The sequence below is a fragment of the Meriones unguiculatus genome, chromosome X (genome assembly GCF_030254825.1).
Source record: "Meriones unguiculatus strain TT.TT164.6M chromosome X, Bangor_MerUng_6.1, whole genome shotgun sequence".
Taxonomy (NCBI): Eukaryota; Metazoa; Chordata; class Mammalia; order Rodentia; family Muridae; genus Meriones; species Meriones unguiculatus.
The window spans coordinates 95,118,788-95,136,147 of NC_083369.1; the positions used below are offsets into that span (position 1 = coordinate 95,118,788).

Genomic DNA, 17,360 nt, shown 5'->3' on the forward strand with positions numbered 1-17,360 from the left:
TATTTAGTTGGCTCTGTTGGTCTTGTGGAACTCCTGTCCACTGTGGGTTTTTTTTTTTTTTTTTTTGTCTTTTTCCCCCCACGCTTTTTACAATGTGCTCTACCCAATGTTGGGTTGTGAGTCTCTGCGTCTCTTTCCATCTGTGGATGTATGGAGCCATTCAGAGGACAGCTATGCCAGGCTCCCGTAAACAAGCATAGCAGAGTATCCTTAATCATGTAAGGAGTTGGTTGTTAGAGATCATACTCTTAAGGAGCCTTTGAAGTTCAAAAATAAGAATTGTCTGCCTTGGGGGGGGGGGGGGGACAAGGTAGACAGATTGAGTTCCAGGACAGCCAGAGCTGTTACACAGAGAAACCCTGTCTGAAACAGACCAACCAAACAAACAAGAATTATCAAGGGCAAGTAATAATCTAATCAGCATTTTGAGAAGTACATTTACTAGGTCCCTTCTTTGTGTTCCTGGTACTTGCACATTTTCTCATTAAAGCTTTCTAATAATCTTTGGATGTGTTAGCCACCTTGAGAGAGCAAGATGATACTTGGAAGATTGAATTTTTATTGTAGTCCTGGTATATTGCACTATATGCATTTCTGAAAAAAACTCCATGTTCTGCGAAATCAGCCATGAAAAAAAATGATGGGAAACGTGGAATTAAGAGCAATTTGATTACCTGAAAACTTTGAAGTTAGTAACAGTTCACAGTTTATCACACTTGGGTGTGATGGCACATGCCTTTAGCCCCAGCACTTGGGAGGTAGAGAGAGGTGGATTTACAGTGAGTTTGATGCCAGCCTGGTCTACAAAAAAAAAAAAAATGTCAGAGCTACACAGAGAAACTCTTAAGAACACAAAATCTAATACAATAAACACATTAAAAAAAAAAGGTCCTAACCTGCTGACAACCTATAGTAAGTATAAGGCCTTTTTAAGGTAATAGAAAGGAACTGGGTATATGGAAGGGTTGAAGTTACTGAGTTAAAATACAAGGTTAAAGTAGGTCATGTAGAAGTTCAAAAAAAGCTTCTAAAAGCAGAGTATGTGGCTAGACAAAGCCAAGAATAATGTGGGATGATAAGCTTATGGCTACAAAATAGTATGGATGAAGAAGGCTGGCTTTATTGAGCTTTATGAATTTGATGACCTTATAAATGAAATCATGGTATTTGTGTCTTTTTCTGTTTTATTAAAAAAAAAATAATGCACTCAAAATTTCATGCATGCCACAGCTTATCAAAATTCCTTTTTTCTTTTTTTTTTTTTTGAGACAGGGTCTTACTACATAGCTTTTGCTAGCCTGGAACTTTGTATGTAGACTAGGCTAGTCTCTAGCCTCAGGATGAGAGATTTGCCTGCCTCTGTATCCAGATTGCTGAGATTAAAGCTGTGAGTCAGCACACTTGGTGAAATTTACTTCCTTAAAAGTATCACATAAGGGTTGAGGTTTCTCCCATCCTATCACCATTCCCCCCAACTTTGTTATAGCCAGCCATTCTGAGGGATGTGAAGTGATAAGCATTTGTGGTTTTGATGTGCATTTCCCTTGTGGCTAATAATGTTGGGCAGTTTTGCATGTGTTTATTGACTGTTTTATATCTTGTAGAGGAGTATCTCTTTAGATCCTTTGCTCATCTCAGCTGGATTATTAAATTGGACAATTTGTTTATTCTAAATACAAGTCCCTAATTAGATAAATTATGTATCATTTTTATTTAGAGGCTTGCCCCCTTCATTGTCTTGCGGGTATCCTTTAAATTCTTGATTACTTTATTTTTTTTAAATTACATATTTGTATGTTTATACATACACAAACATGTGCCTGTGAACTATAATGTTCAGTGTGGAGTTCAGAGGACAACTTGTTGGGAGTCTGTTCACTTTACCATGTGGGTTCCAGGCAGGGGTTGATGAACAACTCAGGTTTTCATTTTGGTGGCAGGAGCCTTTAACCCACTCGGGCATCTTGCTGGCTTTACTTGAATTTTTCTTTTTGATGCTGGTGCTTGAGCTAATTTTACATTTGTCTCCTTACCAGTTTTTTAGGATATAATCACATATCCCATTATTAGTAGCGTGCTTTACTTTGAGGGTACTTACAATGTTTTGAAGACTTGCTAAACTGGGCATCTGGACTCTGAAAGTAATTTTTTCCTGTAGGTGGCCCACACATTCCCCTTTGCTTTCATGTGTTGCAATTCCTGATGTAAAACTGGACCTTTCAAAAAAAAAAAAAAATTCGGTAAGGATTCTTTCCTTACGTCACCACCACCAGGACTTTGGACTTTGGTTTTTTGTTCGTTTTTTTTTTTTTTTTTTTTTTTTTTTTAGTGTTCGTGTAACAACTAGCTGAACAATTTTAGTAAAAATCTTCCATATCATTTTCTAGGAGTCTGTGCTGAGTGTTTGAACAAGAATTCTATATATCTTGTCTTTGCCTGCCCACTCTTTTACCCAGATACTAGCTTTTACTAATTACCTGTTGTTCAGTTGTTGTACATGATGCTTTTTGGAATCCAGTTAAATTCTCATATTTAGGAATAATCCTTTGTGCTGGTTCCTGAGGTTTTAATTTTCCATCGACCTGATGAGACCTTTACACTTCTTCAGAACTGAAACAGCAGACAAAACTTGCTGGTTTCTCTTAGAGTTAAAGCCCCTACTACTTTCTGAGCAGTGCTTCATGGAGGCAGCATCCACCCAATGACTGTCTATCTACTTTCTTGGCATCTTGCACCTATGGATGAAAGGGGGTGAGGACCAGTAGGACTGTAGTGTTGTTGGCTTGCTGCCTTTGAAATAGAACTTCTGCCCCACAAGTAGGGCCTAGATGGAACAAAAGAGCCCCAGACCCCTGATAGTCTTGCCTGCTGGGTGTGATAAAAAATCTAGCTGCTTTATTCTCCCAGGGAGATAACATTAGCTTGAAGGGGAGAGCCTGCTCCTCTATAATGAGACCATGGTGGTTTAAATACCAGGCTCTGTTCCTGTTCTTACTCAGATACGGTAGACTTCTTTTGACCCAAAGTTTCCTTCCTTGCTTGTTTTTATTTCTAGAGACTTAATGTATTTTTTAACCTGTTGGTGGTGGTAGTTAGTAAAACTACCACAGAGCTTCTTCTCTCTCGTTGGTTTTTCAAGACAAGGATCTGTCCTTTATAGACCAGGCTGGCCTCGAACTCACAGAGCTCAGCCTGCTTCTGCCTCCCTGAGTGCTGGGATTAAAGGCACTATGCCCGGCTTGATGCCACCATTCTTAAAGTCATTTTCAATTTAAAATTCTTCAGGCTAACATGTAACCACTGCAAATTTGGCTTTGAAAATGCCTAGAGAGGATGCCAACAATTACTGAAGCTTTCAGTAGCATAATTGTTTATACAGGACTTGACAGACCATACTATGAAGGTCTGAATAATTATCAAGCAATTCTAAGTGAGCACATTTCTGTTGCCATAAGGAATTTCAAGTTCAGGATGCAGGCCTGTTAAAGTAACTCCTAGGAAGCTATCCTTAGGAACTAGTTTTAGATAGGTGAAGTGACTTAGTTACAAAATACATGGAGAGAAGCCAGGTGCTGTGGCAGTCGCTTGTAATCCCAGCACTTGGGGAGGCAGAGGCAGGGTAGATCTCTGTGAGTTCAAGAGTAGGTTGGTCTACAAGGTGAGACAAGGACAGCCAAGGCTACACAGGGAAACACTGTTTTGAAAAACCAAAAATAAATAAATACGTGTACAGAGAGGTCTTTAAATAGGTGTTGAAAATAGAATATGAAAAATAGAATATGAGGGCTGGAGAGATGGCTCAGTGTTTAAGAGTACTGTATGCTCTTCCAAAGGTCATGAGTTCAATTCCCAGCAACATGGTGGCTCACAACCATCTATAATGTGAACTGATTCCCTCTTCTGGCAGGTGTAAATGCAGATAGAACACTCCTTTACAAAAAATAAATCTTAAAAAAAATAGAATATGAACATTTAGTTGACATGGGACTGTAACAGAATAATTGACACGTCTTCATTTCCATTTTCTGAATTGATTGTGAAGTTGTCTAGAATAACATAATGTGGAACCCTGTTCTTAATTAATGGAATCATAAGAATTTAGAATGGTAAGTTCATATAATGATAAATAAAGGACATTGGGGGCTAGGGCAATGAAATCTTATTTTTGAGAAAAGTTAATCGCTAATGCGATGTCTCAGCAGGTATAGGTCCCTGTTATCAAGCTTGAAAACCCAGATTTGTACCCTAGGACCTACATGGTAGAAGGTGAGACCCGAGTCTCAGCAAAGTGTCTCCTGAGATTTGTTTGTATATATACACTGATATCTCATCACCACCACCAAAAAAAAAAAGTACCTTTAATTGTTTGTTTGTTTGAGATCAGGGTTCTCTGTGTAGCCTTGGTTGTCCTGTAACTTGCTCTGTATACCAGGCTGGCTTCCAATTCAGAAATCTGTCTACCTTTTCCTCCTGAGTTCTAGGATTGAAGACATGTGCCACCACTGTCAGGAAACTTAAATATTTTTATATGAAATTGCTTAGAGTTATTTGTGTTTATGGCTATGGTCTAAAATGTTATAAATGTACTGTCTTTCAAACTTGGTAGCCTGACCTTTCATCTCCTTATTGAATACTCATTTTTATAAATTTGTATGTGTGTCTGTGGGTGCTGGATGTCAATGTTGGTTTATCTTTTGAACTACAATTACACTCATATTAAGTGGGTACTTTTTGGGTTTTTTTTGTTTTTGGTTTTTTGAGACAGTTTTTCTGTGTAGCCTTGGCTGTCCTGGATTCGTGTTATAGACCAGGCTGGTCTCAAACTAAGAGAAATCTGCCTGCCTATTCTTCCCCAAGTGCTGAGATTACAGGCTTGCACCACCATGACTGGCAAGTACATAGTATTTTGATTGGAGTTACGTGTGTTTGTTAATTGTTTGTTAATTTTTACCTTTATTCACTTTGTATCCCAATTGTAGCCCCCTGCCACATTGCTTCCTGGTCCTATCCCCCCCCCCCCATAACCTTCCCCTAGTGCACTGAAAACAGGGAGTCGTCCTCCACTACTATCTGACTCTAGTCTATCAAGTCTCATTGGGGCTGCCTAGATCCTCTTCCTCTGTGGCATGGTAAGGCCACCCCACCACAGAGGAAGTGTTAAACAGACATCCAAGTTCATCTGAGACTGCCCTGTGCTCCTTACTAGGGAACCCACATGGAGACTTGAGTTGCCTATGGGCTACATCTGAGCATGGCATCTAGGTCTTCTCCATGCATTGTCCTTGGTTGATGCATCAGTCTCTGCAGCCCCTCTGGGCCCAGAATTTTTGGCTTTGTTGGTCTCCTTGTGGAGCTCCTGTCACCTCCAAGCTATCCCTCCCTTCTTCCATAAGACTCTGAGATCTGCCCAAAGTTTGCCTGTGAGTCTCTGCATCTGCTTCTATCCCCTGCTGGTTGGAGTTTTTCAGAGGATATCTGTGGTAGGCTCCTGTCCTATCCCTTTCAACTGCTTCTGGTGTCTATCCTGTTTGCCCTTCTGAAATAGATTTATGCATTCTCTCTAGAGTCCTCTTGTTTAGCTTCTTTAGTTCTGTAGATTTTAGTATATTTATCCTATAGTATATGGCTAACATCCGCTTATGAGTGTATACTATGTGTTTCGTGTTTTACATCTTTCTGATTTTGGGTTACCTCACTCAGGATCTTTTTTTTTCCCCCTTAACATAACTTCTTTTCAGTTTATTTACTTTACACCCCCAGAGTGACCCTCTCCTTCCTGTGACCGCTTCCCCTTTATTCCTCTTCCCCTCTCCCTTTCCCCCAGAAACAGAAAAGGGGAGCCCCCTCTTTCTTATCAACCCTTCCCAGCACCTCAAGTTACATCAGGACTGAGTGTATCCTCATTCCCTAAGGCCAGGCAAGGCAGCCCTGCCAGGGGGAAGTGATCCAAAAGCAGGCAACAGAGTCCATGTTAGAAACAGCCTACACCATCCACTTGCCAGGCACCCCATATGAAGACCAAGCCGCCCATCAACCACATATGTGCAGGGGTCTTAGATCCAGACCATAAGTGCTTCTTAGCTGATGTCTCAGTTTCTGTAATCCCCCATGGGCTGAGTTGTCTCTCTTGGTCTTCTTGTGAGGTTCCTGTCCTCTCCAGGTCCTTCCATCTTTCCCCCAACACTTCCACAGGACCCCGGGAGCTCTGACCCATGATTGGCTGTAAGTTCCAGCATCTGTCTCAGTCTGCTGCTGTCTGGAGCAGAAGTAGATGAAAAGAGGGAACTGGGCAGGAGATAGAATGGGGAGGGAAACAAGAGTGAGGACCAGATGTGTGGAGAACTGGGGTGGAATATGAGAGGGCTGGGAACAAGAAGGGAAACTGATGGGAGACCATTTTGTCAAGCTGGAGGCCTGCAACAGGTTAGGCTCCTAGCAGGAAATGGGCATGACTGTAGGTGAGACTCCTAACCAGGGGACATGAAAAACTGAAGTAACCACCTCCTAGCCAGGCAGGACTAATAGGAGGAGGGGAACAACAATCCATTGACAACCTGTGAACCAAAAACTACCCTGCCTGCAAGAAGTGTAGGGACAAAGAGGGAACAGAGATTGAAGGACTATTTAATCAATAATTGGCCCAACCTAAGACCCATCCCAGGGTAGAGAGCCAGCCCCTGACACTAATAATGATAACTCTGCTATGCCTGCAGACAGGAGCCTAACTTGACAGTCATGCATCTTTTCTAGTTCCATTCGTTTGCCTTCAAATTTTATGGTTTCCTTGTTTTTAATAGCTGAGTAGTATTCATTGTGTAAATGTACCACAATTTCTGTATCCATTCTTTGGTTGAGGGACATCTAGGCTGTTTCCAGATGTTGCTACAAACATAGTTGGGCAAATGTCCTTGTATGGTGGAACATCTTTCAGGTATATGTTCAGGAGTGGTATATAGTTGGATCTTGAGTGGTATAGCTGGAACTGGGCTGTTCAGTTTTCTGAGAAAGTACCAAATTGATTTCCAAAGTGGTTGTGTACGTTTGCACTCCTACCAGCAATGGAGTTCCCCTTTATCCACATCCTTTCCTGAATCTGTGTTAGATGGCATTTCATTTGCATTTTCCCAGTGACTAAGGACATTGAGCATTTCTTTAAGGGTTTCTCTGCCGTTCAGTAGTCTTCTGTTGAGAATTCTCTGTTTAAAAAGGATTATTTGGTTTTGGTTTGTTGGTGTTTAATTTCTTGAATTCTTTTATGTATTCAAGATATTAACCCTCTTTTGGATATAGGGTGAACATCTTTTTCCAGTCTGTAGAAGATGCTGTCTTTTTTCAGTTGTATGATTTTGGCTCCTTTGTCAAAAATCCAGTGTCTATAGGTGTGTGGGTTTATTTCTGGGTCTTCAGTTTGGTTTTGTTGATCCACTAGTCTCTTCCTATACTAGTATCATGAAATTTTTATTACTGTAGCTCTATATAGTACAGCCTGAGATTAGAAATGGTGATAGTTCAGACGATCTTTTAGTGTAGAGTATTGTTTTAGCTATCTGGCTTTTTTGTTTTTCCATATGAACTTGAGAATTGTTCTTTCAAAGTCTGTAAGGGATTGTTCTGGTATTTTGATGGGAATTGCATTGAATCTGTAGATTGCTTTTGGTAGGATGGCCGTTTTTGTTATGTTACTTTACTGATCCATGAGCATGGGAGATCTGATATCTAAAATTTCTCTCTTTGAGACAGGAATTTTTTTTCATACAAGTCTATTTTACTGGAATTGTGTGTATTTTTAAAAGTGTTTTAATTCTATTCCTCTATCATTTTATTTTAGGCTTTTTGTTTGTTTACATTTTCCTCATTAATCTACTGATAAGGTATACTTCCTCCCCCCCCCCCCTTTTTTTTCCTTTAAGAAGATACATTGTAGATGCAGACATGAGTTACATTTGGCCCTGAATAGGTGTGAATAAACTGCAGCTCTTACTTTGAGTCTGTGAAATGAGGAAAATAATACTTGCCTTCTGTAGTGCACAGACTGGGAGAAATGAGTTGTATAAAATGCTTGAAAGCCTCCTGTACTTTATAGCTGTGATACTGAAGTACAGAAGCTCCAAATGTGTTTTATATGTCATGCTGTATATTCGATTTTGAATGTTTTCATCCAGGTTATGAGTAGAAATGAGTAGGCAGTCTCTCAAAGAGACAGTGAGTAGGAACTTTGACTGTCTTAGGTGATATTTCCATTTTAGTATACATGGGCTGTTATGGGCAATGTGAGAGTGGTGAAAATTAAAAGAATCCGTTTCTCAATCTAGTGCTATATTAGACTCAATCACAAGAATTTCTTTTTGCCCTTTTGTATTTTGTTTTTAAAGTGCGTGTGTATAGCCTGATTCCACCTGATGCGGAACCTAGACATTAGCACTACTAAAAGTACCCCTTGAAAATGAGCAGAGGTTGTCTAATGAATATGGAATTAAAGTTGTGGTTGTATTCTATGTACTTTTGTTAGGTTGGAAAGAATGCTTGTTATTAAGTGTTTGAGACGTGTTGCCTTGATAGGGCCCCAGGAGTGCTTGCAATGAAAAATCTTATCAAAAGAGGAAAGCTAAGGTTATTTGAATTAAGTTATATTGTATTAGTAGGTTATACAGTTTATTCTTCATAAAGAAAAATACTGACAAAAAGGTTTAATGGGATTTGAGGTCTTTTGGTTTGGGAATGAGGATGGTACATAATAGAGCATGGATTTCTCATAATTACAAAATTTGAAATCTAAGGTCTAGTTAAATTTGCTTGTTTTTATTTTTTAAGGTTGAGATGTATGTGTATGAGAAAGTGGGAGAGAGAGGAGAAAGTGTGTGTGGTCTTTGTTAGATGAGTGGTTTTAAAATTTACAGGTCAGTTTGTGGTTTATTCCTGAGTTACATGCTTTTGCAACGTATTTAAAGGCACTAGCCATTTAAGGACAGTTTGCTCCATTCCATGATTTAACCAAGTGGCAGCTAACTTTTTGATACATACTGTCTTTGAAGTCAGTTCCAGAGAAAATTGAAATACTACAAGGTATAGCTAAACGTGTGTGTTTTTTGGTATAAATAGCCACAGTACCATTATTTTAAGTTGAACATAATAATGAAGCTTTAGCTTTTTACTTCTCATTTATATACTCATGCTCTCTTGACCTGATTTACTGGTGATCCTAAACTTGAACAGGTTCATGCTTGTTATATCTAAAATAAAATGTTCTCTTTTCCCTTCTACTTGGTAGGTTATGCAATGGTCTCTGCAAGATGTTTTATTCTTGAATTGGAGCTTTTTAAGACTGACAAATGCTGGTACTTCATCTTCTATAAGTGGACTATAATTTCTTTTCTTAAGACAACTACATAAGCAGACAAAATTGCAAAGATCTGCCCTGTGTCGAGTATGACAGCCACGACTCGTGGCTCTCCAGTTGGAGGGAATGACAACCAGGGCCAAGCTCCTGATGGACAGTCTCAGCCCCCCCTCCCACAGAATCAGGTAAGAAATTAAAGCTACTATTTAAAGGTACAGAAGTATGTCTTATATATTCTTGAATGCTGAATAAGGAAACCATGATTTTATGGCTGTTAATGGTAAAATAGTCATAAAATGTTTCTTAAAAAGTAAATACAGGTCTTCAGCAGAAACAAAAAACTCAAGTGCTGAAAGCAACGTTGGGTGTTCCACCCTCCCCATGTACCCCATCCCATTTTTAAATGTCTTATACTACCAGTCATTCAATAAAGTGAATGATTTAAGCACTCTGTCAATTCTGGGAGAAACCATTGTACGACTTAGTATGGCCTATGGGACCAAGTAAATCTTACCTCCATTTTGTATTCCATATACATAAAATCATAAAGAGGATGAACTTATTACTGGTGTTCAAATTTCATCTTTGTACCATACTAGCTTTATGACTAGGTAAATCACATCATCTCTAACCCTGTATCTTCATTGTACAGTAGGGATAACAGTAATAGAGCTTCGTAGCATTTTTTTGAGGATAGAGTAAAAAAATGCTTATCAAGATGTGAGCATAGGGACTGGTTTCAGTATTTTGCTTGCCCTACAGCTGTTAAGGTAATACTGTTTTCCTGTTTTCTCCCTCAGTTTATATAAAGTTCTTGGTTCTTCTGATTCCGGTTCCCCCATTGAAAGATTTTAGTAGGAAAATTTTACTAGTAATGAAACTTGATTTTGTAATCGAGTTTTCTATATAGATGAATCTTTTCTGTTTGAGACAGGATCTCTCTACGTAGCCTTGGTTGCCCTAGAACTCACTCTGTACACCAGGGTGTCCTCAAACTCAGATCCTTCTGCCTCTGCATCTCAGGAGCTGGGATGAAAGATACATGCCACTATGCCCAACCTAGATACAGTTTTTTTTTTTTAAGGAGTGATTTTTTTGTTTGTTTGTTGGGGGTTGCTTCTGGAAGTGGGGGTTGATCTTTTTGTCAGTTTTGTCTACTTTATCTACAATGCCAACTTTATTTAGATGGAGTTGTTTGCAATACTGTTTATGCCCTAGGGTGTTGGGATAGAACTCAGGTCTTTTCTTGCATTGGCTAACTGTGTGCTCTAACTTGGAGCTGGTCCTCACTCCCCATCTTTAATACACTCCTTTCAGTTTTTTAATTTTTTATTTTTTAAGTTTTTGGGTCATGTAGCAGTGTCATCTCTGGTATTGCTAATTTGTATTTTCTCGATCAGTCTTTCTAGGGGTTTTATGAATTTCATTAATGCCCCCCCCCCATAAGAAAGCTTTTTGGACTTTGATAACTCCTCTCCCCCAAAACAGATCACACCTTATCTTCTTGTTCTTCTTTACCTTATTTGGATTTGATTTCCTCGTCCCCCCTTTTCTCAAATTTTCGAGGCAGGGTTTCACTGTGTAGCCTTGACTGTCCTGGAACCAGCTCTGTAGACCAGGCAACTTACAGAGATCATGTGCCTCTGCCTCTACTGAGGTGGGATTAAAGATTTGTGTCACCACTGCCTGCCTTGGATTTGATTTTCTTGTTTTCGTCTCAAATTTACTTCAGCCTTTTCTAATATATACAGTTTTATACTTTGAAGAATTAAATTGAATAACGCAGAAAGTAAGATTTCTGACAATGTGCAGCTCCTGTTGTACTGTTCATAAGTTAATTAGTTGAAGTTGTATATACATTAATAACAGACATGCTCCTTACAGAGGTCCATACTTTTATATGGGTAAGTTTTAAAGGATAAGTGTTATTGTAGGTTATGTTTATTTTTTGTTTGAGGCTAGGTTCTTTTATTCAGATATTACAGGTTATCTCTTCATTAGTCTGATAGAAAAGACGTTTTTCTCTCTCTGTCTCCCCCTGTCTCTGCCACTTGAGAGAAATGAGCAAACCAGGTATCCAAATGCAACTTTGTTAATTCATTTCCTTTTCAGTTCTCATTTTTAAGACATGAAATGGTAATATATGGTCACAAAACTTGGGGACATAAATTTGAAGGCCAGTATTCAAGCATAGTCAAAGGACTGTTTGATACCAGTGATTAATATTTTAAACCAGGATCTAGCTGTTAGTCTTTTCCTTTTTTGCTTCATTACTTGTATTATGTATGGATTCTAACCTCTTATTGCAATGTTCATGGCTTTGCAGGGCTTTCAGTGAAATTAAATCCTAGTTGTGAACATTATTGTCATTTTGAGACAGGATCTCTGAATGACTATGTAGCTTTGGCTGACCTGGAACCCTCTATTTAAGCCAGGCTGGCCTCAGTCTTAGAGAGCTCATGTTTCTGTTTCCCAAGTGCTGAGATTTAAAATCATATATTACTTTTATTTTAAAATTACTTGATTTTTTAATAAGAGGTCTTAGGTTTGTGATACTAGTATTAAATGTTATTTGTACACATTCATCTGTTGAAGATGGCTGGTATTTGTTAAAAAAAGAATGAAAGCAAATTACATTCTTGCCTATAGAATTATTTACCTTAGAATTTCTGATTGTTTCTTATTGTTATAGACTATCTTAGGGCTTTAATTATTTCACAAGATCTGATACTGTTGGACCACAAAGGATCAACCAAAGCTGTAATCAGATCCCCCAGAAGGGTTAGTTTTGTTTGTTTTGTTTTGTTTTGTCTTTTTTATTTCTTTATTTTTTCCACAAGGCAGAGTTTCTCTGTGTAGCCTTGGCTATCCTAAAACTCACTTTGTAAAGCAGGCTATCCTCAAATTCAGAGATCTGCCTGTCTCTGCCTCCCAAGTGCTGGGCATGTACTACCATACCTGGCTCGTTTTAGTTTTTACTTTTTGTTATTTTTAATTATGTGTGCAGATGTGCATCTATATGTGGCTATAGTACCTAAAGAGGTGTAAGAACTCCCTGGAGCTGGTGTCAAAGGTGTTTGTGTACTGCCTAGTATGGGTGTACAAATTGAACTCTGGTCCTCTGGAAGAGCAGTGTGCATTCTTTTAATTGCTGCCCTTCAGACCTGGGCTTAGTTTCTCATAGGCTTTACATATATTGACATAAAGGGACTTCAACAAAATGAATAACTTGAGGGAGTCAGTTCTGCACCATGTGTGTTCTAAGTGTTTAATTTGAGTCATCAGGCTCAGCTGCAAGTTTGTTTGTTTATTTATTTATTTTGAACTTACTAGGCCATTTGGCTGGCTCATAAAGGGCATTTCTCTATTTTTTTTTCTTTTCCCCGTTTTGTGATAGGGTTTCTCTGTGTAGCCTTGGCTGTCCTGGAACTCACTCTGTTGACCAGGCTAGCCTCGAACTTAGATATCCACCTGTCTCTAACTCTCAAGTGCTGGATGTGAGCCATCACTGTGGCTTAAAGGGAATTTCTTAATCAAAATTTCAGCATTAAAATCTCTGCCTATAGAAGCATTTTTTTATAATTTATTTTTATTCTATGTACATTGGTATTCTGCCTGCATGTGTTCTGCCTGCATGTATGTCTGTGTGAAGGATATCAGATCACCTGGAACTGAAATTATAGACAGTTGTGAGCTGCCATGTGGGTGCTAGGAATTGAACTCAGTCCTTTGGAAGAACAGTCACTGCTGTTAACTGCTGAGCCATCTCTCCAGCTTCTATAGAAGCAATTTTAAGACTCAGAGTATGTCATAAAAATCAGTAAGAAGAAGTGGGATGAACATTCCTCAGATGTGGTATCTCAGAAGGTTCTAAATTATAATTTGGCAATATGTGCCAGTAGCTTTAAGAGAAATTATCTATACTGTTGTAGTTAATTTCTAGTATCCTAAGGAGAAACTTGTTTTTTATAAGAAGATTTATATCTGACAAAGATTCATTACATTACATTAATATAATGCTGAAAATTTTGACTACTTTGATGTTGAACAATAAAGGACAGATAGTCTCAGTTTTATTGAAAATGTATGCTTACATGGACAATTTTTATCTAGCTCATAAAAAGATCATAAGGAGGTAATTAAAATATCATTGCTGGTATTTCATTTGTTAGTATGGTATCATAGATGTTTAAGATTGTTTTTGTCTGCATTTTCTTTGAGCATGTAAATATACCGGACAAGCATTTTGTTGGCTGTTTAAAACATTATGTATTTAAAATAGCTATTTGTATAGGAATTCTCTGCCGACCTAGCTGTGTGGTAATGGCAGTGTTTTTCATTTTTGTGAAATTTTATGCTACTAGCATTTTTTTTTAACATCTCTTAGTGTTTGGATGTATGTGTTAACTTCTGTACTTTTTAATTTTTAATCAAGACTTCATCGCCTGATTCTTCTAATGAAAATTCCCCTGCAACTCCTCCTGACGAGCAAGGTCAAGGTGATGCCCCTCCGCAGATTGAAGAGGAGGAACCTGCGTTTCCACATACTGACTTGGCAAAGCTAGATGATATGATCAACAGGTCAGTTGGTTTTGTTTCTAATGTGTAATGTATAAGAAAACCAAGTTTTTATGTATGCTGGGTAAGCTTTATGTATGCTGGGTAACGCAAACACATCAAGAAATATGCTGCCTTAATCTTCCATCATAGTTACTGCCAAGTACTTTAAAACTTCCATTTCTTTGTGGATATAATGAAAAGGAGCAAGATCATCAGTAAAATTCAAATTACCCTAGCTGTTTGTTTCCAAAGTAGAACTGTTTATGTTGTAGTGTGCCTTTTTAAGAGTTGGTGAAGCATTTCAGTTGGCATGTTGCTTTTTGACTGACTTTTAATAATAACTCTACAGTAGCCCTGAAGCAAACCAGGTCATAAGGAGTTTCTCAGTTTACCTTTGATGCTGATTCAAGAGAATGACACTTTTTGTTGTTCTTGAAAATGACGTTTGTAAGATGTTCTTTAGTTAAGAAAAGGCTGTAAAGAAAGAAAAGAGCATGTTAAGAAACAAAACCACATCTGAGTGTGATTTTCACTGGGCAGTGTGAGCTCAATAAGGACCCTGCAAAAAGTGGGCACTGGAGCAATGCCTCGGCTATTAAGGGCGCTTGTTGCTATTGCAGTGGACCTGGGTTCACTGCTTGGTCTCCATATGGCAGCTCATAGCTGTTGTCTTCATTCCTCATCCAGGGAGTCTGATGGCCTCTTCTGGCCCCTGAAGGCACCAAGCATACATGCAGATATAATACCCATATATACAAAGCAAATTAATTAAAAGTGAGAACATTTAAAAAATAATGAAAATACACTTTCTTCTAGGCGCTTTGCCTTAATTTTTTGTATTCTTACTTAATAAAAGTCAAAACTACTATGTATAACACACAGGGAAATAAAATTTTTTCGCATTAAAAAAAGTTGTCCGAGTTGTCCATGGTGATGCATGTCTTTAATCCCAACACTTGGGGAGGCAGAGGCAGGCAGATTTTTGTGAGTTCAAGGCCAGCCTGTTCTACAGAGTGAATTCCAGGACAGTCAGAGCCACATAGTGAGACCCTGTATAGAAATAACACACAAAAATCTGAATTTCGTAGTACTAAGTATGCATTACTTAGCATAAGCTATGTTGTGTGTTATACAGTAAATATATTAAATTTCCCTAACCCCTCCCTTATATTCCTAGCTTTATTCTTTCTCTTCACATATTTGAACCAAAAGTTTTTTAACCATTAGGGGTACATTTTTTTATATTGCATTTTTGTTTATTACCATGTATGTATTGATTTTTCTACAAATAGAAAATCTTAGTATCATTTTGTTGTCTTAAATTGTTGCATTTCTTTGGTGTATTCCAACTGGTTCCTTTTAAAAGGAGCATTTAAGAAAAACAAGTAGCAGCCTGTAGTAATCACATGCAATGAACTATTTATAAATCAATGTTAGGAATATTTATAATGGTCCCGATCTCAACAGCAAAGATAGCATAACAGAAAGATGCTTTTGTTACATTTCAGTTTTGGCTGGTGATTTGTAAACTATGTAGACTAGATACTAAGTTGCATTGAAAACAATTCTCTATGGAAGAAAAATGCAAAGGATGTTTGTAAATAAACGATGGATAGTTATTTTTTTCTAATAAGTTATTAATGGTGTGCTTTTATTAATGGGGCATTTCACCAGCTTTTTTAGCACAGTTTTCATTGGTTGGATAGAAGGTTGCCTTTTTTTTGGGGGGGGGAACAATGGGTGAATTAAATTGCGAAGACTTTCAGGAAAGACTATGAAAACAATGGATGGCCAGATGGTTGGGTCCACACTCATCACCTGTGGATTCTGTTGAGAAAAATTTGATGGATTATGAAGTATAAATCATTCTTGGCCTCCTGAATTTTTTGTTCTTTGTAAGCAAGTTTAACATTTCTTCTAATCTGAATCCTGATAGCCCTCTCCTGTGAAGTTTTCATAATGTCTCTGTGATGCCTAATTTTTTTAAATATTTATTTTAGTGTTCTGCCTGCATGCCAGAAGAGGGCACCAGTTCTCACTATAGATGGTTATGAGCTAGGCACCTTGTGGTTGCTAGGAATTGACCTTTGAAGAACAGCCAGTGTTCTTAACATTCTGAGCCATCTCTCTAGCCCCTAGTTGATATTTATTAAAGTTTATTTTATATTACTTGTTAAAAGTCTGCTTGTGGAGACAAATGATACTTAATTAAAAAAATTTAGTCAGCCCCACTGTTTTTATATTTAATGTTATTTTAGTTAATATTAAATATTTTCATAATGAAATAAAAATTGTAATTAGTAACTGATTATAGTACCTCTTTTATTTAGTGCATAACCAAGTAAGCCTTTTTATTTTATAAATTCCTAGGCCTCGTTGGGTCGTTCCAGTTTTGCCGAAAGGGGAATTAGAAGTGCTTTTAGAAGCTGCTATTGATCTTAGTAAGAAAGGTATGTCTCAGTGTGTCATGCTTTTCTAAATACCTACTGCTAGATAAATTTTCATTTTATTCCTGAAAACTCATTTTCCTGTTAAAACACAGCAAGTTTATATAATAAGCTTACAAGTAGATCTCACATTCTTTTAAAAAGGACAACCCTCAAGAGTGCTATACAAAAAATGTATCATATTTCTGAGAAGTCCATGTTCAGTGATTTAAAACAGCACCCACATGGCAGCCCACAACTGTAACTTACAGATCTGATTCCCTCACACAGATATGCATGCAGGCAGAACACAAATGCACATAAAAAATAGAGAAAAACAAAGACAACCTCAAAATTGTTTGGCTGGCAAGATGACCTGGTAACCTGATTTCAAGGTGGATGGAGCAAACTGATTCCACAGTTGTCCTCTGACACCCAGATGTCCTCCATGGCACATCTTCCTTAACATCATACATATGTGCATGAACATGCACAAATAATGCATTTTTAAGAAAGATGAAAGACAGTAGGTTCTTAGAAGAAGAAAGATGTATATATAGATAGTAAAATAAAGAAGACAAAATAATTCATCTTGGTGATTTAGAGAAGAGTGGAATGTGAGTGGATGCTAAGTACATAGTTCACAAACATTTCAAAAATTATAGAATATAAAACTTAATGCTATTTTCAGAACAAAATGCTATGAAATATTTAGAGTGTGTTACATGGTAATGACCATTTTTTTCTTTAAGATAGTGTCATAATTTGTAGCAATTTGTTTATTTTTATTTTAGTTTTACTTTATTGGTGATTAAACCTAAGATCTTGTACATGTTAGACTAGCTGCCCTCGCAATAAGCTGTATTATATCCCCAGTCCTAAGTTGTTACGTTAGACTATCTGCCCTCACAATAAGATATATCTCCATCCCTGAGTTATTGTTAATATTATCATAATTACTTTAAAATTTGATTTAGGGGTTCTGAAGGAGGTAGTCAACCAGTTAGTTATGAATCTTGTTTTTGGAGAGGAGACCC

General features: G+C 37.7%; 1 protein-coding gene across 5 annotated transcripts in view; it reads left to right on the top strand.

Moving 5' to 3' along the window:
• Usp9x (ubiquitin specific peptidase 9 X-linked) overlaps positions 1-17,360 on the top strand; it is a 108,775-nt gene that overhangs the window by 17,391 nt on the left and 74,024 nt on the right. For all 5 annotated transcript variants that reach the window (XM_060374301.1, XM_060374300.1, XM_060374302.1 and 2 more), the window contains exons 2-4: positions 9,269-9,522; positions 13,773-13,918; positions 16,268-16,347. In XM_060374301.1, coding sequence (XP_060230284.1) covers positions 9,427-9,522; positions 13,773-13,918; positions 16,268-16,347 — 322 coding nt within the window. In that variant the 5' untranslated portion in view covers positions 9,269-9,426. The remainder of the gene's footprint in view (positions 1-9,268; positions 9,523-13,772; positions 13,919-16,267; positions 16,348-17,360) is intronic.